At 42.9% G+C, this 27,440-nt stretch overlaps 1 protein-coding gene and 1 pseudogene across 1 annotated transcript; both read right to left on the minus strand.

Moving 5' to 3' along the window:
- Window positions 1-4,756: 4,756 nt before the first annotated feature.
- On the minus strand, window positions 4,757-9,719 carry LOC123107260 (cinnamoyl-CoA reductase 1). The gene is made up of 6 exons (XM_044529255.1): window positions 9,498-9,719; window positions 7,615-7,784; window positions 5,759-5,947; window positions 5,507-5,669; window positions 5,203-5,392; window positions 4,757-5,102 (listed from the first exon to the last, which is right to left on the minus strand). Exons 1-6 carry the CDS (start codon window positions 9,610-9,612, stop codon window positions 4,910-4,912), a joined length of 1,020 nt encoding a protein of 339 aa, XP_044385190.1. The 5' UTR covers window positions 9,613-9,719; the 3' UTR covers window positions 4,757-4,909.
- On the minus strand, window positions 7,933-8,051 carry LOC123109082 (uncharacterized; annotated as a pseudogene).
- Window positions 9,720-27,440: the final 17,721 nt, after the last annotated feature.

Here is a 27,440-nt window from a genome sequence, read left to right on the forward strand (position 1 = left end):
GGGATATACCCCGTGGCGTAAACCGTCCGGAAGTATAAACCGGCCGGACTGGATGACTCACTGGTAACCCGCCCAGAGCTTGCCGGTTCACGGGCTACCCGCCCGGTCTTGGCGGTTCATTAGTAACCCGGCGGGCGGGTCAGATGGATGACGAGGCCCATGGCCTAGAAGGCCGGTTCACGTTTAAAGGTGGGCCGGTTTATGAGAAAAGCACAAGGAATATTCCCTTACAAAGGAGGCAAGACTAGGACTCCACTTGTAATAGAGTAATCCTAGTCCTAATAGGACTAGTCATGTAAACCGTCCCTCCAACATATACAAGGAGGGGCAGGGCACCCCAAGAGAGGGGAGGGGGACAAGTTCCACAAGTTGGGCAAGTTAGGTTTAGACAATAGCTCTCAAGTTAGAGCACTCTTATAACTGTGATCATCATCATCAATATCAATGAAGCAGGATGTAGGCTTTTACCTCCAGCGTGAGGGGCCGAACCTGGGTAAAACATCACGTGTCTCGTCCCGCTCAACCCCTCTCAAGCTACCACATAGATGCGTTGGCCTCGCGACTAAGTCCTGACACTAAGGACATCTGCCGTGACAATTCCATGACACATGGTGTGGAGGCACATGATATTAACGTTTGAAAGAGAAAAATGTCTGAGTGGGATGAGACAATGTGAGCTATCAAAGATAACACAAGGATCTGAAGAAGAAGAAGAAGAGGATGGTGAACTTCCCCCTTGATTGCCATTGATGAACACTCAAATGATGTTAATTTGGTAGTGTATGTGTAGTTTAGTCTATGGTAAGGTCACCACTAGTGAGAAGAGGCGATCACAACATTAAGTCGAAGCAACCAAACGCCAGGTAAATGCATCTTCGGAGCCATAACCCTCAAGTGTTGTCAACCGAACGACATGTACCAAACCACCTCCTAATGCAATGCAGACAACCAAACATGATGCAGAACATAGCCTGGAGTAAACACGCCCTATATTAAGGTTTTTGATATCCGCACGGCGAAATATACACATGTTTCTTCATATTTTGAAGATAGAGATGCCACAATGACCAGAGTGCCGCTTTCCCCCTATGTAAAAATCAAACACTTCCGAATAATATTTAAAACATGTTTAGTTTATGTTATTTCTCAAAAAATGGAAATAAATTTTGAAAACAGTTTCATTTTCTTTTGCGGGTGAAAAAATAGTTTCATTTCTGCCATACAAGTTTCAAAAACTACAGATTCTAATGGAATTCTAAACTAGCAAAATGCACGAGCCACCTGCTAGTTATTCGAGAAATAATTATGGATTACTAAGAAATACGTTCATCTTATTGTTTTTTTGAAGGCACCAACAATTGTTGGCAAATATATTATGGGTAGGGAGCAGTTTTTATAAGGCAACTATCGCGGTTTGAGGGGAAAAGGTAGAGAAAAGGGAAAAACAGGGCCCCTTGGGCCACGCTGGGGAGATCCCTCACGTTGGACCCCCAAAGGGGTGCTGCAAGCATTTTGCTCCCGTCAATCTCCATGCCTCCAAGGATCCCCGCACTGCCTGGAGGGTGGCCCAGGGCGCGGTGATCCTCCTCTGGAAAACCCTGCGGTTTCGCTCCAGCCATAGCTCCCATGAGATGAGTATGGTGAGCGGCATGATTCTTTCTGATGCTCGGCTGGGGTGGCGTTGAGGATGTGTCCATAGTATGCCTCCGACCTGTCGCCCTCTAGCCAGGTGCTTGGTGCAAGAGCGGCATAGCCGCGCCATCCTACCACAGCGGCCCAGGTCCTCCGTGCCTCCGGGCATTGCCATATTAGGTGGACTGATGATTTGAGGTTTCGAACACACAGCTTGCAGAAATAGTCGTTTGGTCACCCTCGCGTTTGCAGTCTGTCGGCGCACCATAGCCTGTCGAGCATCAGCAGCCAAGTGAAGAACTTGCAGCATGGAGGAGCCCAGGCTTTTCAGAACATGTTTGCGAAATCTGAATCTATCCTGCCAGCGAACTGGAGTTTGTAAGATGCCGCTGCGCTGTATGTGCCAGAGGGAGTTATCTTCCAGGCGATGTTGTCTGGCACAGCAGCCTGATTTGGGCCTCGTTGGTCATGTTCCACAGCCTCCTAAATTCAAAGATGTTGGCGTCGGAGAGGGGTGGGCGACGGATGTCCTGAATCCACTTTTTCCCTTGCAATCCCTCCTTCACAATGCGATTTTTACACCTGCATCGGGCAAAGAGCGAGGGTGTGATTGCCTTTGGCGACATCGGTCCTAGTCAGGTGGATTCCCAGAAGAGTGCATGCTCGCCATTGCCAGTCGAGACGCTCGTTGCAGCAGCGAATAGCTTGCGATCCTGGCCATCACATGGCAAGGGGAAGCTAGTCCAAGGTCGGGCAACTTCGTCCCATGACAGCCATAACCATCTAAGCCATAGGGCCCTTTGAATTTTGTACTATCTAGAACTCCTAGGCTGCCAAGCTCGATCGGGGAGCAGACCGTCTGCCAGTTTACTTTGCATTTGCCACCTGATAGTTTCTCCTCCTGAGCCCAGAGGAAATGCTTGCATATATTGTCAATATCCTTCAGAGTTCCACTAGAGGCTTTGATGGCAGTGAGCGTGAAGATAGGAATGGCTGAAAGCACAGAGCGGACAAGCGCTCGCTGGCTCACGCTGTTCATTAGTCGCCCCTTCCATCCTGCTAGCTTAGCCTTGATGCGGTCGAAGATGAACTGGAGATGCACCTTCTTCAGTCTTCCTAGAGAGATTGTCAAGCCCAAGTAGGTGATCGGTAAACCTGTGCGTCGGTCGGGAAAGCCTTGCAGTATGCCTAGGTCCAGTGCATGACATTGGATAGGCGCAACCGTGGATTTTGAAGGGTTACGCGCAGTCCCGTGGCTTCCCCAAACCTTTCCAGAATAATTAGCAGGCAGGAGACCTCCTCGTTGCATGGGTTCGAGAAAATGATAGCATCATCTGCATAAAGGCTAACACGCAGTTTGATGTCACGCCCAGGAAGTGGCGTCAGATATCCCTGAGCAACAACATGGTCTAGAACCCGCTGTAGCATGTCAATTTCTAGGATGGAGAGGAAAGGGGATAGTGGATCGCCTTGTTGAAGCCCTCGGCGGTGGTCGATCAGCTCGCCCTCGATACCGTTTAGAAGGATTGCCGAGGAGGAGGATCACAGTAGCAGAGCTATCCAATCGCGCCATCTGGCAGAGAAGCCTAGTTTCCGCAGGGGCTCAAGTAGGTATTCCCAGGAGATTGAGTCAAAAGCCTTAGCTATATCCATCTTAAACAATAGTGCAAGCTTCTTTCTACGATGCTGGCTATGTGCCGCATTTTTGACGAACAAAAAGCTATCATGGATGCATCTAGTCTTCAGGAAGGCACTTTGCGCTGGAGAGATCAGACTCCCAAGCTTGGGAGCAAGGCGCAGGGATAATATCTTAGCGATGAGCTTTGCAAAGGAATGCACTAAGCTAATTGGTCAGAAATGTCCAACGTTAGTTGGGTCAAAAGTCTTCAGGATGAGCACCACCAATGCTGCGTTGAGACATTGGAAGCTGGCACCTCCATTGAGGTCATGGAACTGTTGCAGAGCCCGCATAAGATCAGCTTTTATGATGTGCCAGCACCACCTGTAAAAGACACCGGAGAAGCCATCCGGGCTGGGGGCTCGGTCTGGCGGTGACTGCTTGATGGCGTTCCATACTTTAGCTTCTGAGAAGGGGAGATCTAAGCCAGATGCGTCGAGTTGTGGTAGCTAAATTTCATCCCAGTTTATTGTGCACGTGCGACGCTGTTGTGTGCCCCGAAGCTTGGTGAAGTGGTCCTTGATCACCTCCTCCTTCTCAGAGTGGCTTGTAGCAGCCACACCATCCTTGTTCAGGGAGAGAATGAAATTTTCCCTTTTCCTAGTGTTAACTTTGGCGTGGAAGAATGTTGTGCTAGCATCCCCAGCCCTCAACCAGTTGATCCTAGAGCATTGCCTCTTCCTAGCCCTCTCTATGGTTGCTAGGTCCAGCAGGCGGAGCTTCAGCTTTGTTCTAAATTCTAATTCTGCAGGCATGAGAAGTCATTTTTCCTGAGCTGTGTCGAGGCGCAGGACGAGCTCCTGGGCCATGTGGAACTGCAGCTTGGTGTTGGAGAACAAGCCCCTGCTCTAGATCTTTAGTGCCTTTGCGGTGCGCTGTAGTTTTGTATGCAGGATCCTGATGGCACAGCTAGAGCTAATTGGTCTTGGACCAAGCTGCTAGGACAATTTCATGGAAACCAGGAAACTTCGGCCAGAAAGCTTCGAAACTAAACCTGGGTCTACTAGTCGGTGGTTTAGCTCTTGTAAGAACGAGAGGGTTGTGGTCCGAGACTAACGTAGAAGCTGCGTGCAGCAGCATTGAGGGGAATAGTGCGTCCCAGGCAGGGTTGCAGAAGACACGGTTCAAGGCAACCAGAGTGGGGGCTGTTGATCGTTGCTCCAGGTGAATTTTCAGTTTTTGCATCTAATCTCGAGCAATTCAGCATAATTGATGGCATTGAGGAATTCACCCATGAGTCTGCGATTGAGGTTGAGGTTGTTTTTGTCCCTGGCTTCGTAAATTTGGTTGAATTCATCGAGCACAATCCATGGTTGGCCTAGGGGTGGTGTAGAGCTGCACATCTCAGCCAAGAAGCTCTCCTTGAGGCTATCATCTACCGGCCCATAGACCGTGGTCAATCAGAATTGCGAGTGGGAGGTCAGCAGCATAATGTTGGCAGTCATGTTGAATTGCAGGGTTCATCTTATTATTGCGGGTCTTACATGTTGGTCCGTCCAGACATTTCTATCTCACACCTATTACACACACAAAGGTAGCAATAATAGAGGAGCAACACTATATATGCTCGCCCAAAATTCTTCAAATTCTTGCTTGACGCTAGATATTGTTGAAAAGAGGAGGGAAGCGGCAGGGCACGTCATCACCATCGGCGCCCTCAAGAAACCCGGCCTCCCGGCAGAACTCGACGGTGTCTGCTATCGTGTCCCTCAGCGGCCGCTGGCTCCACCCCAGCTTCTCCAGCTTTTCGGAGGTCATAGGAGCCGGGTGATCCATGTCATATATGCTCTCCCTGCCAAATACCCAACCAATCGTATTGTCAGTTAATCCTAGACAACAACAACAACAACATATGCCAAATCATCACGGGATAATTAGAATAGAACTCCTACTCAGATATGTAGGGGTACCCAGGGTACATGCTCTTGAGCAAACGCAACAGCTCCCTGACGGTGATGAAGTGTGGCGCGCAGATGTGCCGGCCGGCGGCTCCGGGTGTCTCGTAGAGCAGGAGCAGCGCGCCGGCGACGTCGCGGACGTCCACGATGTGCCACAGCTTGTCCCTCACCTGATCAGGGCCTCCTGCATGCACACGTCGAAAACATTGTGAATGAATCAAGAGCAGGGAATGCACGTGCTATCGCTGCTTGTTAGGTTAACTCTAATGTGTGAAGTGAAGACGGCTATAGCTAAAACCTTTGAGCAAGTAGATGAGGAACTGGCTACTCGCGTTGACGGTCGGCTGGAGCAGGGGGCCAAACACCAGTGCAGGGTTCAGTGTCACCACGTCGAGCCCGGTTTCACGCCCGTACTCCAGCGCCGCCGCTTCTGCCGCGATCTTGGCAACAGGGTACCAGCTCTGCAAATACATGGTGCAAAATGGTGTCGTCGTGTTTGGATAGAAAAATATACGGTACCACACGTTGTCTCTTAAGTTGTTATTATTACCTCATTGCTCCTACAGAATTCTGTGTCTGACCAACAGCTCTCGTCTCTGATCTTGCCTTGGGGCCAGTCTTTGGGGTTGATCTCCACAGCAACCATGGATGACACGACGACCACTCGTCGGACATTTGCGGCGGAGGCGGCCTTGAGCACGTTCGTGGTGCCGGTAACAGCAGGGCCCAACATTTGTAGCTGCACCATTATGTGTACACGTTAGATATGATTCCACATTATTATCATTTTTTTGTTTTTCTTAATAATTACTATCTCTGCAAAGAAATATAAGATTTTTTTGCGGGAAGCAAAGAAATATAAGATGGTTTAGATTACTATAAAGTAGTGATCTAAGAGCATTTCTAGCCCCTCCTTATTGGCCTACCCTTACAAAAGGCCAAAGGAGGTATGTCGTCGAGTCAAAGTCTTTGACCGTTATTTGGTACAGTTACTGATGTGTGGGACACCCGTTGCGGGCCCATCTATCGGGATGGCAAGGCGGCATGCTGGTGCGGCACAACGATGGATGGCGACGAGGTGGTGGTGGTGTGATCACGACGGCATCATGCGGCCATCCAGTGGCGACGTGATGGTCCGATGGCGGTCCATCGCCGAGAATTGACGGTGGTCTGACGGTTATGGCAGTGCAGTGACGTGGCATGTATTGGGAAAGAAATATCTGAAGATGCATCTTGGAAAGATGGGGTGTTTTCTTGTGATCACCAAAAAATATTGAGAATACAGAATCTGCTGGAGTATGTTTTAGTGCCAACTTTCTCTATACCAGCAATTTTTTAGGGAATGGAAAGCTGTTGAAGTATGATGTCCTCAGTTTGAAATACCTTTATCATGTCTTTAGTTAATTAATATTGTGTTTTAATAATATTATATGTGTTCTTATGTTTGCACATAGTGCAATTAGAGCCGCAACCGATACAAGTTCGACCGAGGTGGAATAGGCTCACCTCAACTTAAACTAAAATTAAAGCGAGCTCAAACTGAGTAAATCTCAAGGTCAAGCTATATAAAGTGGCTCGTGTGTAGCGCGTAACGGTCTCGAGGTACTTTAAAGCTAAAGAACATGATGTTCTAAATAATCTTAACATGGTTTTTTAATAACCATCGTCAATTTTTTGAACAAGCAATACAACACAAGAAACCAGTATAACATATTATTCCAATCAAAACAATGATACCATTTTATAAAGATAGTTTGACTTATTCTCTCTCAACCGGAGACTAGTATTTAATAGAAACATTTCATGGATGAACTACCAAAAGAAAGGTCCACTTCCAAACTTTGGCCCAAAAAATGCAGGATATTTAACACACCAATGACCAAGTACCATACCATAATGAGGTAAGCTACCATGTTTGCTAGTAGTAGATAAAATGGAGTAAAATCGCACACAACATATATGATAATAAATTATTTATTTTTATTATATATATATATATATATGTCAATATTATTTAATATAATTATATTATATTGAGCTAAAACTGAGTGATCCAATGTTGGCTCAAAATTAGTCTATTTCTTTATCGAGCTACATAAAATGCTCATACTAAGTTCATTTCTTTTTGAGTCAAGATAAAAGGCTAATTAATCTCAAGCGACTCACAAGTCTCGAGCTTTTCTTGCAGCCCTAAGTGCAATGTTTATATTGACCCCATGGTTTCATCAATACTGTATTACCTTCCAAGAGGTGATACTAACATTATCTGTTGGATCTAACAAAACTGGTGGCTCATGTTATTTTGGGACCATCTAAAATTTCTCTTTTTTTGGTTAATGGAAGAGAACATCTCCGGCCTTTGCACCAACTGGTATACATCACAAACCAGGTATGAAACTTGCTTACCTCTGGATCGGTTAATTCTCCTGAAGGAACAGGAGTCGCCACATGGAAAACACCCTGGCATCCCGAAATGGCAGATGCCATTGCATCATAGTCAAGGAGATCAGCCTTGAAAAGCTTGAGGTTGCTAGCAGCATTATCTAAGCGCCTTAGATGGGCAGTCTTGTTATCACCTGAAATATCAAAAGAGTGAAACACGAAAGCCTTCATGTATATTGTAGCCTATCTTATTGAAAAACTGAACACATGGAATGTCTTTTTTAAGGCACAAAAAGGTTTCATGTTAAGTATGAAGCCTTTTTTTAGTGGGGTAATTCAAAGGAAATGCAACACGAAGACTTTCCAGAGGTTATCCATCCTAGCACTACTCTCGCACAAGCATGCTTAACTTCGGAATTCTGATGGCATCCGGTGCTTTAGGTACTGGTATGATCGCATCCCAGGTATGAAGCTATAAACATGGCATATCCATAGAAGCAAACTTGATTTTTTTTTCTTTCAAAAAACGACCTAAATTTCCAAATTAACAGAGACCTGCATAGTAGCATATATAATATATAGTGCTTACATTTACATCTATAGCGTGGGCTTGTATCTACTAACACAAAAAGATTTATCTTTCCACCACGATAATTCTATCATAACATAATATTTCCATTGCATTGCATTAGGCTGGCCACAGTGGGAGTAACATCACTAGTAACATCACACTTTTTAAGATAATTTTGCTTATGTGACACATATTTAATGATGAGAGGGGTATGGTGGTAACTTAGCTAGTTACTGTAATATCACACATACCAAGACAATATGAGTCTATAGGCTAATAAATGAATCATAACATGACAACACATATGTTACTACCCACTGTGAAAGTAGTAACATAGCTTAGTAAAATGTGATGTTACTAGTCTAAGTTACTTTTCATTGTAACTAGTCTTAGGCTAGTCGTAATGGGAGTATCATAGGTAGTATCATGCACGCCTACTAAGCAATTTTGATGAGACGGCATAGAATTAAATGAAGAAATAGAAGATTGAGTATTATATCATAATACTGTATCATATTAAATGATGTGCTACTTTGTGTCATGCATGGCAATAAATGTAGTCTTATATGATACTCCCTCCGGTCCTTTTTACTCTGCATATAAGGGGGTGTTTGTTTCCAGGGACTTTTTTGTGTAGGGACTACAAAAAAGTCCCTCTTAAAGACTTTTTTACCAAACGGGAGGGACTTTTTAGGGACTAAACTAGGCATTTGGGACTAAATGAAGAAGACTCTCAAGGAGAGTCTTTTTGGGACTTTTTGGAACTTTTCCAATAATGCCCCTCCATGCACCCATTGGCCCGCCACCCCATGATATTGTTTAATTGTTATTTTTCTATATACTAGGGGCAATATGGTCATTTAATAACCTCTAGGAAGGGACTAGGGACTTTTTAGTCTCTGGAAACAAACAGGGAGGGACTTTTTAGGGACTAGAGACTTTTTAGTTGGGACTAGAAAAAGTCCTAGGACTAGAGAACCAAACACCACCTAAGAATTGTCTGAAGTCAAACTTTACAAAGTTTGACCATGTTTATATGAAAAAATATCAACGTCTACTATGATAAACTTATACAACATGAAACTAAGTCATGACGCGTCTACTAGTATTGATTTCACATTATGAATGTTGGTATTTTTTTCTATAAAGTTGGGTCAAACTTTACGATGCTTGACTTCAGACAAATCTAATATGCGAACTAAAAAAGACCAAAAAGAGTACCAACATATGATATCATGCATTACGAACGTAGTATTATATACTAGTATCATATGCATAATACTAGTATATGATACTCCACATTACAACTAGCCTTATGTATGGAGGGTGTACGTACAGAGGTCGCGGACGGTGCCGTGGACGGCGTAGCCACGGAAGAGGAGGAGCTTCACAAGCCACGAGGCGCAATACCCGGCGGCGCCGGTGACGCACACCGTCACACCTGTGGCCATGGTCGCGCTGATCCTTAGCCAAGGCCGGTCGATCTGCTCCTCCCTTCTTGCTGGCGCGGCCTTAAGTAGCAGAGGAGGAGCTACCTCATCAGTTCATCACGAAAAAGAAGAAATGAGTGGACGTAGACGTGCGGCCATGCCGCTCGATGTCAATTTACTACGCATATGCTGACGAGGACAAAAACAGTGTGCGAGTCCTTGGCATGTATGTAAATGGTTTCGTGTCCCGCTGTCTCCGTACCTCGCGTGCAGTGCAGGTGCTGTCGAGCGGTCGATGAAATCCACGCCTGTGATTTTCTGCAACAGTAGGTATATATAGATAGGTTTGGCGCGGAGAGACTGAAGCATCTACCATAGTACTCCCTCCGTTAGGAAATAAGTGATGTGGTTTTATTTCAATGGAGGTAATATTTTTTCAAATCAAATATTTTTGGTTGCCACAAAAAAACATTCAATTTAGCATGGTCCAAAGTCTGACGTCAGATTTGTAGTTGTCTTTTTCAAAGTGCATCACATATAATTCGAGCATTTAAAACTTGTGTGTTCACTATACGTTGGTCAACTCTGGTATGATCAATAACTACTAGAGGCTACTTTACCCCATCGTTCTTCACTTCTGAGATTAAGTTTCTATTCTCTAGCAGGTTATTGCAGTCAATTGTTTCATTTCTTTTATTCACGTTGGCTTGGGGTTTAGTTATGTGCTGACAGTTTTTGTTTCATTCGTATATCGTGTTGGGCTGTCGTTCGAGACGATATTTATTCTGAAGAAGAGTGGATTTGCTTGATGCGTGGTTGTGGTGTTCTTATAGGTTTGGCCTTGGTCTTAGTCGATGGCGGTTGTGTGAGCCCTTGGGAGCTCCTATTCCATTATCTCAGAAAACGCTGACTATCATTTTTTATTTAAAAAACTTTACTAAATCAAAAGATGTTCACAAATGTAAAAAACATCTTGGATTTTAACAATTGTTCTGAACTAGAAAACCCATGATTTTCTAAAATATTCGCAAATTTCAAAAATATTAGTGGCTTTCAAATAGTGTCCATGAATTTGACAAAAGGTTCACAATTTTAGAATGTTCATGGACTACACGAAATTTAGAAATATTTGAGAATTCTAAAAATGTTCATGAATTTTAAAATAACATTAAAAATTATAATAAATCTTAGTGAATTAAAATAAAAATAGAAAAAAACCAAGGGAAATTCATGAGCATACGAGAGGTACACGTTCATTCAACTGGAGACACACATACCCTTACAAGCACCACGATGCACCGGGAGGCTCCAAATCAAAGGAGCTTAGTAATTGAATGAATATATAGATTCCGCTGCCTAGCTAACTGCTACTCAAAGGTACACGTTTTGTGCTGTTGAAAATGAACACGGTACAGACGTTTACTCTCTTTAGGAACTCTTCTTAGTTTTTTTTAAAGCAAAGAAACTCTTCTTAGTTAGTGTATATAAGTAAGTACACCGCCAGATTGGGTGGCCTCTACTGGTCTGGTCCGGATGAAAGCGGATCCATGGATAAGCCATTGTGGGACTGTTGTCTGTACAGTGTACATGTCTGTATGCTCTTTCAGGCAATCCCAAAAATGTCCACCTCAAGCAGATGGACAAAGGCTCGGAGGAATCTGCACGGCTCAAGGCCGACGTTGATCCTCAAAAAGAAAAAAGGATCAAGGCCGACGTTGATCCTCAAAAAGAAATGTCCACCTCAAGGTGGACACCGTTACAATCTGAGGCCAGTCGTTTCTGGTGTCTCGCTGCAAAATGGGCCGGCCCAGCTCACGCAGGGCCACTGCCTCTTTTTCGTATCTGACCTTTTATTTATTTATTTTTCACTTTTGTTTACACTCTCAAGAAATTTAAAAGTATATATTAAAAAATATATTTTTATAAGTTTTTGAAAAATGTTAAATATGTGTAGAAAATATGTTGACCATGTATACAAAAATATAAATTGGTGTGAAAAAAGTTGATCATCTATTTAAAATATATTTAACAAGTATTTTAAAATGTTTGAAAATTTTGGATGTGTATAAATTTTTTTGACCATGTATTAAAGAATTATGGAGATCTTTTGATCATGTATATGAAAATATTAATCAGACATTTCAAAAAATGTTGAACAAGTATTTCAAAAATGTTAATAAAGCATTTGAAAAATGTTAAGTGTTTATAGAAAAGATGTTGACCATGTGTTAGGAAAATGTTAATCTTGCATATGAAAAATGTTGATAAAGCATTTGAAAAATGTTAAATGTATTGGCCATGTATTAGAAAAATGTTAATCTTGTATTTAAAAAATGTTAATCTAGCATTTGAAAAAAGTTAAGGAATGAAAAAACCAGTGAAACGCGGGCTCATTTTGCCTTAACTACAACCCGCCCTACAACTCAATCAGAATCCCTACAACCCGCATCGTTGAAATCTATCTATGAAACAATGGTCCGAATCCCCTCATGGCGCTCCTTTTTCTCTATTTTTCTTTTAAAGTGTGCGCGAGTTGGCTGGGTCGTTACTATTGAAACTCATGGCGAAAGTTCCTAAAGTCTCGCTTAATGCAAGAAATAGCATTCGCATGTTTCCTGGTCCTCCTGGCCTTGCGCGCGGCTCCACTTGGCTCAGGGAAGCGACTACAAAGCCCGCTACGTCACGGACGATACTGGTGGACCGCGAGACCACGGGAGAGGGGGGACTTCATGAGCCACTAGGCACAACACCCTGAGGTGCTGGTCACGCACAGTCTTCCTCCTCCCGGCATTTCCAGCTCCCATATTTGAGCCCATGATCACGCTCCATCCTTAGCCAAGGCCTGGCACGGCCTTGAGTAGTAGAAGCAGCTCTCTTCACGGAAAAAAAGAGAGTAGATTCAGACAAGGGAACGCACGCGCGCACACACACACAAAACAATGCATCGGTGGACTCACCCCAATCCAGTGACCCTTTGCTACCGAAAAAGGGTTTCCCCCAGCTTTGTATTACCGATACAACCAACGATAGGTGCTGGGGCGGAAGCAGCACAGACACACCCAAAAGAACCGGAAGAGAAAATAAAAAAAAACAAATGTCGACAATGGCGGATCGACCAAAACGACGAAGCCTCACGACCACTGCGCCCACCGGAGATCTCCCACCAAGATCCTAGACTCCGAAGCGCCGGTACCAATCAACACCTCCAAGAAGGGACACAACGATGATGACGCTGCTACCAAGGGTTTCCCATGATACGCGACGAGGAGAGAGGAAGGGTAGCCCCCGACGCCCTCCAGGAAGGTCCGGCGGCACCCTCAGGCGCCACCGCGTTGGTGCCGGCCAGGCCGGCACGGATTTCTCCTGATCCCAACCTTCACCTCAAGCGCTCCGGAGCCCGCCACCAAGCCGACCACCACCCTGCTCCACCACGGTCTTGAAGCTTCCCACGCCGTCTCACCACGACACCACGAACTGAAGTTTGCACACCAAAGAAAAGGAGCCGGGACTAGAGGCAGCAGCATCGTCGACAAGCGGATGGGCTCAACCTCCACCGCCAATGACGATTGCTGACCGGACGCAATAGTAGGAGCATACCAAGCCCGTGGGCCCACGGGCCCGTCCGGGCCATCAAAGGCCCGTAAAGCTCCCGCCTTCGCGTTGTAGCAGGCACGCCGTTGGCGTCACCGCTCCCAGTCTGAGCTGCTCCTCCTCCTCACCGCGTAGAGGACACGAAGTCACACCGGGGGGGGGGGGCGACTGCTAGGACCCAGATGGGGCCCGCATGGCTCAGATCTGAGCCGGGGGCACGCCGCCAGTCACGCCACGCCACCAAGCCGCCCCGCTGCCACCTCGCCCGCCGCCGGTAGCCTGGCCGCCGCCTAGCCGATCAGCATCGTCGCCGCCCCCCACCCCGGGAAGGAAGGACGTGTGTGCAGGAAGAGGACATCCCGCCGCCACCAACACCACCCGGGCCAGAGCCGGGGGCACCCGTAGGCGGCGGTGTGGGGGGACAGGGTAGGAGGGGCCGAAGTGGAGGGCCGCATGCCGCCCCAACCGCCTCCCGGGGAGGCGGCACGAGGGTGGATCCGGGGGAGGGAAGGGAAGAGCAGAGGGAGGAGAGCCCGGATCCGGCCGGTGTGCGGCTAGATCCGCCGGACCGCCGGGATCGAGCAGGAAAGGAGGCGACGGTGATGGTCTTGGGGTGGGGGGAGAGACCAGTATAATTGATTTCTTTGCTAGGGAAATTGCTCTTAGCTAAGCTAGTGGCAGTGACCCTTTGCTATGCACGATGGCTCAAGTATACAAGTATAACCTTTCTTTACTTTCGAGTGTTATTGTAGAATCAAATAGGAAGTTTATTTTTTATTTGTCCAGATTGAGATCACTTGTTTCCTCGGAAGGGGCATTTTGGCCCATAAATCCTAAACCCTTGAGAAGAAAAAATTGGCCTCGGGAGCCAAATTGAATTTCCGTGTTTCCTCATTCTTCTTTGGTGGCTGATGCACACATTGGCGCGGATCATACTCCTCTCCTCCTTGACTCTCGTGACTTGATAACTTATATTAAGCCTAGATTTCAATTTGATTCTGTCAGGTTGACCCCGTTAGGTCTATGCTATATCGGTGTTTATTTATCCAGATTGGGATCACATGTTTCCTCGTTCTTCATTGGTGGCTGATGCACACATTGGCTCGGATTATACCCCTCTCCTCCTTGACTCTTGTGACTTGACTGTTTGTATTAAGCCTAGATTTCATTTTGAATCTTCTTCGTTGCTCATAGAAGGCATCGTGCCATTTTTTTTGATAAAATTTCTACCCTCATATCTTCCAACCTAGATCTTTTGGGCCTATAGATCAATGGTGTTTTTTGTTCTCAAAACATGCGAGAATTTCTGAAAGGTTGGGGTGCCAAACATGTGGCTCATGCGCGTATAGTTAAATTAACACTCTTTGATCAAATAAAAAACTCTGATGTTATTGCCGCTCAATTGGTTTATCACACTCTGGTTGGGCCTAGAGATACGCCCTAGAAGTTGCTATTATGGAGATTCATCAACTGGAGAAGGCGTACTCGCAACATCGTAGTTGTTTATCTCTTAAAGGGGATGCTATTACCTTTTTGCATTGCTAATGGGTAACGGTGCAGTCGTTCTATTGTTTGCCTTAACATCATTGGGGAAATGATCTCTAACCCTGCTCCCATTACGGATCATGTTTATACCTTCTTTTCTTTCCCCCTCCCTGTTGAACCCCTTCTGGTTTTTCCATCTCTCCTTGCCTTTGGTCTTCTGATGCAATGGTTTCTATTGTTGAGAATGCTTGTCCTATGTGTGTGATGTCTACTACACAACCTTCTTCTTGTAGACGTTGTTGGGCCTCCAAGTGCAAAGGTTTGTAGGACAGTAGCAAATTTCCCTCAAGTGGATGACCTAAGGTTTATCAATCCGTAGGAGGCGTAGGATGAAGATGGTCTCTCTCAAGCAACCCTGCAACCAAATAAAAAAGAGTCTCTTGTGTCCCCAACACACCCAATACAATGGTAAATTGTATAGGTGCACTAGTTCAGCAAAGAGATAGTGATACAAGTGGTATATGGATGGTAGATAATAGTTTTTGTAATATGAAAATATAAAAACATCAAGGTAACGAATGATAAAAGTGAGCGTAAACGGTGTTGCAATGCTAGGAAACAAGGCCTAGGGTTCATACTTTCACTAGTGCAAGTTCCCTCGACAATAATAACATAATTGGATCACATAACTATCCCTCAACATGCAACAAAGAGTCACTCCAAAGTCACTAATAGCGGAGAACGAACGAAGAGATTATGGTAGGGTACGAAACCACCTCAAAGTTATTCTTTCCAATCAATCTGTTGGGCTATTCCAATAAGGGTCACAAAAAGCCCTAGAGTTCGTACTAGAATAACACCTTAAGACACAAATTAACCAAAACCCTAATGTCACCTAGATACTCCAATGTCACCTCAAGTATCTGTGGGTTTGATTATACGATATGCATCACACAATCTCAGATTCATCTATTCAACCAACAGAAAGAACCTCACAGAGTGCCCCAAAGTTTCTACCGGAGAATCACGACGAAAATGTGTGCCAACCCCTATGCATAGGTTTATGGGCGGAACCCGCAAGTTGATCACCAAAACATACATCAAGTGAATCACATGATATCCCATTGTCACCACAGATACGCACGGCAAGACATACATCAAGTGTTCTCAAATCTTTAAAGACTCAATCCGATAAGATAACTTCAAAGGGGAAACTCAATCCATTACAAGAGAGTAGAGGGGGGAAGAAACATCATAGGATCCAAATATAATAGCAAAGCTCGCGATACATCAAGATCGTATCACCTCAAGAACATGAGAGAGAGAGAGAGAGATCAAACACATAGCTACTGGTACATACCCTCAGCCCCGAGGGAGAACTACTCCCTCCTCGTCATGGAGAGCACCGGGATGACGAAGATGGCCACCGGAGAGGGATTGCCCCCTCCGGCAGGGTGCCAGAACGGGTCTAGATTGGTTTTCAGTGGCTACAGAGGCTTCTGGCAGCGGAACTCCCGATCTATTGTGCTCCCCGATCGTTTTAGGGTATATGGAGATATATAGGCGGAAGAAGTACGTCAGGGGGCCACGAGGGGCCCACGAGGGTGGAGGGCGCGCCCAGGGGGGTGGGCGCGCCCCCTACCTCGTGGCTTCCTCGAAGCTTCCTTGACGTGGACTCCAAGTCTCCCGGGTTGCTTTCCTTCCAAAAATAAGTTCCGTGAAGTTTCAGGTCAATTGGACTCCGTTTGATTTTCCTTTTCTGCGATACTCTAAAACAAGGAAGAAATAGAAAGTGGCACTGGGCTCTAGGTTAATATGTTAGTCCAAAAAATCATATAAAATAGCATATAAAGGCATATAAAACATCCAAGGTTGATAATATAGTAGCATGGAACAATCAAAAATTATAGATACGTTGGAGACGTATCAGCATCCCCAAGCTTAATTACTGCTCGTCCTCGAGTAGGTAAATGATAAAAACAGAATTTTTGATGTGGAATGCTACCTAACATATTTCTCTAAGTAATTATTCTTTATTTTAGCATAAATGTTCAGATCCATAAGATTCAAGACAAAAGTTTAATATTGACATAGAAACAATAATGCTTCAAGCATACTAACTAAGGAATCATGTCTTCTCAAAATAACATGGCCAAAGAAAGTTCATCCCTACAAAATCATATAGTTTGGTCATGCTCCATTTTCGTCACACAAGAATGCTCTTATCATGCACAACCCCGATGACAAGCCAAGCAATTGTTTCATACTTTATTAATCTTAAACTCATAAACCTTCACGCAACACATGAGCACGAGCCATGGACATAGCATTATGGGTGGAATAGAATATGATGATGGGGGTTATGTGGAGAAGACAAAAAGGAGAAAGTCTCACATCGACGCGGCTAATCAATGGGCTAGGGAGATGCCCATCAATTGATGTCAATGCAAGGAGTAGGGATTGCCATGCAACGGATGCACTAGAGCTATAAATGTATGAAAGCTCAACAAAAGAAAGTAAGTGGGTGTGCATCCAACTTGCTTGCTCACGAAGACCTAGGGCACTTGAGGAGGCCCATTGTTGGAATATACAAGCCAAGTTCTATAATGAAAAATTCCCACTAGTATATGAAAGTGACAAAACAAGAGACTCTCTATCATGAGGATTATGGTGCTACTTTGAAGCACAAGTGTGGCAAAGGATAGTAGCATTGTTCCTTCTCTCTTTTTCTCTCATTTTTTGGGGCCTTCTCTTTTTTATGGCCTTTCTCCCCTTTTTTGGGCATTCTCCTTTTTTATGGCCTTTCTCTTTTTTTCCTCACTTGGGACAATGCTCTAGAAAATGATGATCATCACACTTCTATTTATTTACAACTCAATGATTACAACTCGATACTAGAACAAAGATATGACTCTATATGAATGCCTCCGGCGGTGTACCGGGATATGCAATGAACCAAGAGTGACATGTATGAAAGAATTATGAATGGTGGCTTTGCCACAAATACTATGTCAATTACATGATCATGCTAAGCAATATGACAATGATGAATGTGTCATGATAAACGGAATGGTGGAAAGTTGCATGGCAATATATCTCGGAATGGCTATGGAAATGCCATAATAGGTAGGTATGGTGGCTGTCTTGAGGAAGATATAATGAGGTTTATGTGTGAAAGAGCGTATCATATCACGGGGTTTGGATGCACCGGCGAAGTTTGCACCAACTCTCAATGTGAGAAAGGGCAATGCACGGTATCGAAGAGGCTAGTAATGATGGAAGGGTGAGAGTGCGTACAATCCATGGACTCAACATTAGTCATAAAGAACTCACATACTTATTGCAAAAATCTACAAGTCATCAAAAACCTTGGCACTACGCGCATGCTCCTAGGGGGATAGATTGGTAGGAAAAGACTATCGCTCGTCCCCGACCGCCACTCATAAGGAAGACAATCAAAGAACACCCTATCTTTCAAATTTGTTACATAACGTTTACCATACATGCATGCTACGGGACTTGCAAACTTCAACACAAGTCTTCCTAAAATTCACAACTACTCAACTAGCACTACTTTGATATTATTACCTCCATATCTCAAAACAATCATCAAGTATCAAACTTCTCATAGTATTCAATGCACTCTATATGAAAGTTTTTATTATACCCATCTTGGATGCCTATCATATTAGGACTAGATTCATAACCAAAGCAAACTACCATGCTATTCTAAAGACTCTCAAAATAATATAAGTGAATCACGAGAGTTCATCTATTTCTTCAAAATAAAACTACCACCATGCTCTAAAAGATATAAGTGAAGTACTAGAGCAAACAACAAACTACTCCGAAAGATATAAGTGAAGATCAATGAGTAGTTGAATAATTATGCAACTATGTGAAGACTCTCTAACATTTAATAATTTCAGATCTTGGTATTTTATTCAAGCAGCAAGCAAAACTAAAGAAAATAAAATGACGCTCCAAGCAAAACACATATCAAGTGGCGAATAAAAATATAGCTCCAAGTAAAGTTACCGATGAACGAAGACGAAAGAGGGGATGTCTTCCGGTGCATCCCCAAGATTAGGCTCTTGGTTGTCTTTTATTATTACCTTGGGGTGCCTTGGGCATCCCCAAGTTTAGGCTCTTGCCACTCCTTATTCCATAGTTCATCAAATCTTTACCCAAAACTTGAAAACTTCACAACACAAAACTTAACAGAAAACTCGTAAGCTCCGTTAGCGAAAGAAAACAAAACACCACTTCAAGGTACTGTAATGAACTCATTCTAAATTCATATTGGTATAATATCTACTGTATTCCAACTTCTCTATGGTTCATACCCTCCGATACTACTCATAGATTCATCAAAATAAGCAAACAACACATCGAAAATAGAACCTGTCAAAACCAGAACAGTCTGTAGTAATCTGGATTAAACGTATACTTCTGGAACTCATAAAATTCTCAAATAAATTTCTGGACGTGAGGAATTTATCTATTAATCATATTCAAAAATAATTAACTAAATAGCACTCTCCAATAAAAATGGAAGCAATTCTCGTGAGCGCTAAAGTTTCTGTTTTTTACAGCATGATCATAAAGACTTCACCCAAGTCTTCCCAAAGGTTCTACTTGGCACAAACACTAATTAAAACATAAAACCACATCTAAACAGAGGCTAGATGAATTATTTATTACTAAACAGGAGCAAAAGGCAAGGAACTAAAATAAAATTGGGTTGCCACCCAACAAGCGCTATCGTTTAACGCCCCTAGCTAGGCATGATGATTTCAATGATGCTCACATAAAAGATAAGAATTGTAACATAAAAAGAGCATCATGAATAATATGGCTAGCACATTTAAGTCTAACCCACTTCCTATGTATAGGGATTTTGTGAGCAAACAACTTGTGGGAACAAGAATCAACTTGCATAGGAAGGTAAAACAAGCATAACTTCAAAACTTTAAGCACATAGAGAGGAAACTTGATATTATTGCAATTCCTACAAGCATAAGTTCCTCCCTCATAATAATTTTCAGTAGCATCATGAATGAATTCAACAATATAACCAGCACCTAAAGCATTCTTTTCATGATCTACAAGCATAGAAATTTTATTACTCTCCACATAAGCAAATTTCTTCTCTTGAATAGTAGTGGGAGCAAACTCAACAAAATAATTATCATGTGAGGCATAATCCAATTGAAAACTAAAATCATGATGAAAAGTTTCATGGATATCATTATTCTTTATAGCATACAAGCCATCACAATAATCATCATAGATAGCAACTTTGTTCTCATAATCAATTGGAACCTCTTCCGAAATAGTGGATTCATCTCTAAATAAAGTCATGACCTCTTCAAATCCACTTTCATCAATATAATCATCATAAATAGGAGGCATGCTTTCATCATAATAAATTTTCTCATCAAAACTTGGGGGACAAAAAATATCATCTTCATCAAACATAGCATCCCCAAGCTTGTAGCTTTGCATATCATTAGCATCATAGATATTCAAGGAATTCATACTAACAACATTGCAATTATGCTCATCATTCAAATATTTATTGCCAAACATTTCAATGCATTCTTCTTCTAACACTTTGGCACAATTTTCCTTTCCATCATACTCATGAAAGATATTAAAAAGATGAAGCGTATGAGGCAAACTTAATTCCATTTTTTGTAATTTTTTTATAAACTAAATTAGTGATAAAATAAGAAACTAAAAGACTCGATTGCAAGATCTAAAGATATACCTTCAAGCACACACCTCCCCGGCAACGGTGCCAGAAAAGAGCTTGATGTCTACAACACAACCTTCTTCTTGTAGATGTTTTTGGGCCTCCAAGTGCAGAGGTTTGTAGGACAGTAGCAAATTTCCCTCAAGTGGATGACCTAAGGTTTATCAATCCGTAGGAGGCGTAGGATGAAGATGGTCTCTCTCAAGCAACCCTGCAACCAAATAACAAAGAGTCTCTTGTGTCCCCAACACACCCAATACAATGGTAAATTGTATAGGTGCACTAGTTCGGCGAAGAGATAGTGATACAAGTGGTATATGGATGGTAGATAATAGTTTTTGTAATATGAAAATATAAAAATAGCAAGGTAACGAATGATAAAAGTGAGCGTAAACGGTATTGCAATGCTAGGAAACAAGGCCTAGGGTTCATACTTTCACTAGTGCAAGCTCCCTCGACAATAATAACATAATTGGATCACATAACTATCCCTCAACATGCAACAAAGAGTCACTCCAAAGTCACTAATAGCGGAGAACGAACGAAGAGATTATGGTAGGGTACGAAACCACCTCAAAGTTATTCTTTCCAATCAATCCGTTGGGCTATTCCAATAAGTGTCACAAACAACTCTAGAGTTCGTACTAGAATAACACCTTAAGACACAAATCAACCAAAACCCTAATGTCACCTAGATACTCCAATGTCACCTCAAGTATCCGTGGGTATGATTATACGATATGCATCACACAATCTCAGATTCATCTATTCAACCAACACATAGAACCTCAAAGAGTGCCCCAAAGTTTCTACCGGAGAATCACGACGAAAATGTGTGCCAACCCCTATGCATAGGTTCATGGGCGGAACCCGCAAGTTGATCACCAAAACATACATCAAGTGAATCACATGATATCCCATTGTCACCACAGATACGCACGGCAAGACATACATCAAGTGTTCTCAAATCTTTAAAGACTCAATCCGATAAGATAACTTCAAAGGGGAAACTCAATCCATTACAAGAGAGTAGAGGGGGGAAGAAACATCATAGGATCCAAATATAATAGCAAAGCTCGCGATACATCAAGATCGTATCACCTCAAGAACACGAGAGAGAGAGAGAGAGAGAGAGAGAGAGATCAAACACATAACTACTGGTGCATACCCTCAGCCCCGAGGGAGAACTACTCCCTCCTCGTCATGGAGAGCACCGGGATGATGAAGATGGCCACCGGAGAGGGATTGCCCTCTCCGGCAGGGTGCCGGAATGGGTCTAGATTGGTTTTCGGTGGCTACGGAGACTTCTGGCGGCGGAACTCCCAATCTATTGTGCTCCCCGATCGTTTTAGGGTATATGGAGATATATAGGCGGAAGAAGTACGTCAGGGGGGCCACGAGGGGCCCACGAGGGTGGAGGGCGCGCCCAGGGGTTTGGCGCGCGCCCCTACCTCTTGGCTTCCACGAAGCTTCCTTGACGTGGACTCCAAGTCTCCCGGGTTGCTTTCCTTCCAAAAATAAGTTCCGTGAAGTTTCAGGTCAATTGGACTCCATTTGATTTTCCTTTTCTGCGATACTCTAAAATAAGGAAAAAACAAAAACTGGCACTGGGCTCTAGGTTAATAGGTTAATCCCTAAAATCATATAAAATAGCATATAAAGGCGTATAAAACATCCAAGATTGATAGTATAATAGCATGAAACAATAAAAAATTATAGATACGTCGGAGACGTATCAGTGTGACGCCCCCGACTCGATTGTGCACTAATCATACACGCAAATGTGCGCGATCAAGATCAGAGACTCATGGGATGATAGCAACTCTAGACACAAATCAAACATAAAGCTTTGTATTAAAAGCCAGGGCCACAAAGGCTCGAATACATAAGTCAGCAGGAGCAACAACATCTGAGTACAGACATAAGTAAACAAGTATGCCTTAAGAAGGCTAAGAAAAACAACGATATCTAGATCGAAAAGGCGCAGGCCTCCTACTTGGGGACTCCTAACTACTCCTAGTCATCGGTGGTCTCCACATAGTAGTAGGCTCCCTCGGCGTAGTAGTCATCGGCGGGATCAGCTGACTCCTTGGCTCCTTCATCTGATCGCAGCAATCAGGTAGAGGGAAAAAGGTAGCAAAGCAACCGTGAGTACTCACCCAAAGTACTCGCAAGATTTACATCAGATCTATACTAAGTATGCATCAGTATCAAAGGAACATGGCTATATCTTTGGACTAAAAATACAGAAATGCCAGAAAAGAAGGGAAGACCTAGCCTATCGAAGACTAGTATCTTGCAACATTACAAGAGTGCGGATTAGTATATTATAAAATAACAAGTATATTTTAGTAACCCCAAGAGATCCTTCCTCAACTCCCTGTGAGAAAGCGATCCCGGATCCATAATATCCTTTTAGTGTCTCAACTATACAGTTCTAGTTGTAGTAGATCGGGATACAACTCCGAGTGTCTGTTACCGTGGACACGGCTATTCCAATAGATCATCTTCCCTGTAGGGGTGCATGCTACCTCTTGAGCATGCGTTGGTTGTCCCTTGAAGAGGAAAGGGTGATGCAGCAAAGTAGCATAAGTATTTCACTTAGTTTTTGAGAACCAAGGTATCAATCCAGTAGGAGACTACACGCAAGTCGCCTAGTACCTGCACAAACAAATAAGAACCTCACAACCAACGCGATAAAGGGGTTGTCAATCCCTTCACGGCCACTTGCAAAAGTGAGATCTGATAAAGATAATAAGATAAATATTTTTGGTATTTTTGTTGTATAGATTGAAAATAAATATTGCAAAATAAATAGTAAACTAGAATTGTAGATCGGAAACTTATATGATGTAAAGTAGACCCGGGGGCCATAGGTTTCACTAGTGGCTTCTCTCAAGATAGCATATATTACGGTGGGTGAACAAATTACTGCCGAGCAATTGATAGAAAAGTGCATAGTTATGATGATATCTAGGCATGATCATGCACATAGGTATCACGTCCATGTCAAGTAGACCTAAACGATTCTGCATCTACTACTATTACTCCACACATCGACCGCTATCCAGCATGCATCTAGAGTATTAAGTTCATAAGAACAGAGTAACGCATTAGGCAAGATGACATGATGTAGATGGATAAACTAAAACAATATGAACCCCATCTTTTTATCCTCGATGGCAACAATGCAATACGTACCTTGCTGCCCCTACTGTCACTGGGAAAGGACACCGCAAGATTGAACCCAAAGCTAAGCACTTCTCCCATTGCAAGAAAGATCAATCTAGTAGGCCAAACCAAACTGATAATTCGAAGAGACTTGCAAAGATATCAAATCATGCATATAACAATTCAGAGAAGAATCAAATATTGTTCATAGATAATCTTAATCATAAACCCACAATTCATCGGATCTCGGCAAACACATCGCAAAAAGAATTACATCGAATAGATCTCCAAGAACATCGAGGAAAACTTTGTATTGAGAACCAAAGAGAGAGAGAGAGAGAGAGAGAGAGAGAGAGAGAGAGAAAGAGAAGAGGCTATCTAGCTAATAACCATAGACCTGAAGGTCTATGGTAAACTACTCACACATCATCGGAGATGCTATGGTGTTGATGTAGAAGCCCTCCGTGATTGAATCCCCCTCTGGCAAATCGCCGAAAAAGGTCCCTAGATGGGATCTCACGGGTACAGAAGGTTGCGGCGGTGGAAAAGTGGTTTCGTGGCTCTCCTGGATGTTTTCAGGGTATAAGTGTATATATAGACGAAGGAAGTAGGTCGGTGGAGCTACGAGGGGCCCACGAGGGCGGGGGCGCGCCGCCCTACCTCGTGGCCGCCTCGTTGCTTCCTTGACCTCCACTCCAAGTCTTCTGGATTGCGTTTGTTCCAAAAAAAGATCCTCGCGAAGGTTTCATTCCGTTTGGATTCCGTTTGATATTCCTTTTCTGCGAAACACTGAAATAGGCAAAAAACAGCAACTAGCACCGGGCCTCCGGTTAATAGGTTAGTCCAAAAAATAATATAAAAATGCATATTAAAGCCTATTAAACATCCAAAACAGATAATATAATAGCATGTAACAATTAAAAATTATAGATACGTTGGAGACGTATCAGCATCCCCAAGCTTAATTCATGCTCGTCCTCGAGTAGGTAAATGATAAAAATAGAATTTTTGATGTGGAATGCTACCTAACATAATTTTCAATGTAATTTTCTTTATTGTGGCATGAAATATTCATATCCGAAATATTCAAGACAAAAGTTTAATATTGACATAAAAATAATAATACTTCAAGCATACTAATAAAGCAATCATGTCTTCTCAAAATAACATGGCCAAAGAAAGTTATCCCTACAAAATCATATAGTCTGGCTATGCTCTATCTTCATGACACAAAATATTTAAATCATGCACAAACCCGATGACAAGCCAAGAAATTGTTTCATACTTTTGATGTTCTCAAACTTTTTCAATCTTCATGCAATACATGAGCATGAGCCATGGACATAGCACTATAGGTGGAATAGAATGGTGGTTGTGGAGAAGACAAAAAGGAGAAGATAGTCTCACATCAACTAGGCGTATCAACGGGCTATCGATATGCCCATCAATAGATATCAATGTGAGTGAGTAGGGATTGCCATGCAACAGATGCACTAGAGCTATAAGTGTATGAAAGCTCAACAAAAGAAACTAAGTGGGTGTGCATCCAACTCGCTTTCTCATGAAGACCTAGGCATTTTGAGGAAGCCCATCATTGGAATATACAAGCCAAGTTCTAAAATGAAAAATTCCCACTAGTATATGAAAGTGACAAAATAAGAGACTCTCTATCATGAAAATCATGGTGCTACTTTGAAGCACAAGTGTGGAAAAAGGATAGTAACATTGCCCCTTCTTTTTTTCTCTCATTTTTTTATTTCGGCCTTTTTTCTCTTTTTATGGCCTCTTTTTTTTTTTGTCCGGAATCTCATCCCGACTTGTGGGGGAATCATAGTCTCCGTCATCCTTTCCTCACATGGGACAATGCTCTAATAATGATGATCACCACACTTTTATTTACCTACAACTCAAGAATTATAACGATACTTAGAACAAAATATGACTCTATGTGAATGCCTCCGGCAGTGTACCGGGATATTAAATGAATCAAGAGTGACATGTATGACAATGACGAAGCATGTCATAATAAATGAAATGGTGGAAAGTTGCATGACAATATATCTCGGAATGGCTATGGAAATGCCATAATAGGTAGGTATGGTGGCTGTTTTGGGGTAGGTATATGGTGGGTCTATGGTACCGGTGAAAGTTGTGCGGTACTAGAGAGGCTAGCAATGGTGGAAGGGTGAGAGTGCGTATAATCCATGGACTCAACATTAGTCATAAAGAAATCACATACTTATTGCAAAAATTTATTAGTTATCGAAACAAAGTACTACGCGCATGCTCCTAGGGGGTAGATTGGTAGGAAAAGACCATAGCTCGTCCCCGACCACCACTCGTAAGGAAGACAATCAATAAATAAATCATGCTCCGACTTCATCACATAACGGTTCACCATACGTGCATGCTACGGGAATCACAAACTTTAACACAAGTATCTCTCAAATTCACAACTACTCAACTAGCTTGACTCTAATATTACCATCTTCATATCTCAAAACAATCATCAAGTATCAAACTTCTCATAGTATGCAATGCACTTTATATGAAAGTTTTTATTATACCCATCTTGGGTGCCTATCATATTAGGACTAATTTCATAATCAAAACAAATTACCATGTTGTTCTAAAAGACTCTCAAAATAATATGAGAGATCAATAATTTCTATAAAATAAAATCACCACCGTGCTCTAAAAATATATAAGTGAAGAACTAGAGCAAAATTATCTAGTTCAAAAGATATAAGTGAAGCACATAGAGTATTTTAATAAATTCCGATTCATGTGTGTCTCTCCAAAAGGGTGTGTACGGCAAGGATGATTGTGGTAAACTAAAAAGCAAAGACTCAAATCATACAAGACGCTCCAAGCAAAACACATAGCATGTGGTGAATAAAAATATAGCCTCAAGTAAAGTTACCGATAGATGAAGACGAAAGAGGGAATGCCTTCCGGGGCATCCCCAAGCTTAGGCTTTTGGTTGTCCTTGAATTTTACCTTGGGGTGCCTTGGGCATCCCCAAGCTTAGGCTCTTGCCACTCCTTATTCCAAAATCCATCAAATATTTACCCAAAAACTTGAAAACTTCACAACACAAAACTCAACAGAAAATCTCATGAGCTCCGTTAGTATAAGAAAACAAACCAGCACTTTAAGGTACTGTAATCAACTCATTCTTTATTTATATTGGTGTTAAACCTACTGTATTACAACTTCTCTATGGTTCATACCTAATACGTCTCCGTCGTATCTACTTTTCCAAACACTTTTTGCCCTTGTTTTGGACTCTAACTTGCACGATTTGAATGGAACTGACCTAAACTGACATTGTTTTCAGCAGAATTGCCATGGTGTTATTTTTGTGAAGAAATAAAAGTTCTCGGAATGACCTAAAGATCAATGGAGATTATTTTTGGAATATATAAAAAATACTGGCGAAAAGATCCACGTCAGGAGGCCCACACCCTGTCCACAAGGGTGGGGGGCGCGCCCCCCTGCCTCGTGGGCCCCCTGATGCTCCACCAATGTTCATCCTGACTCCATATATTCACGTTTGGGGAGAAAAAAATAAGGAAGAAGGATTCATCGCGTTTACGATAAGGAGCCGCCGCCAAGCCCTAAACTCTCTCCGGAGGGCTGATCTGGAGTCCGTTCGGGGCTCCGGAGAGGGGAATCTGTCGCCATCGTCATCATCAACCTTCCTCCATCACCAATTTTATGATGCTCACCGCCGCACGTGAGTAATTCCATCATAGGCTTGCTGAACGATGATGGGTTGGATGATATTTATCATGTAATCGAGTTAGTTTTGTTAGGATTTGATCCCTATTATCCACTATGT

Source organism: Triticum aestivum, chromosome 5A (genome assembly GCF_018294505.1).
Source record: "Triticum aestivum cultivar Chinese Spring chromosome 5A, IWGSC CS RefSeq v2.1, whole genome shotgun sequence".
Taxonomy (NCBI): domain Eukaryota; kingdom Viridiplantae; phylum Streptophyta; class Magnoliopsida; order Poales; family Poaceae; genus Triticum; species Triticum aestivum.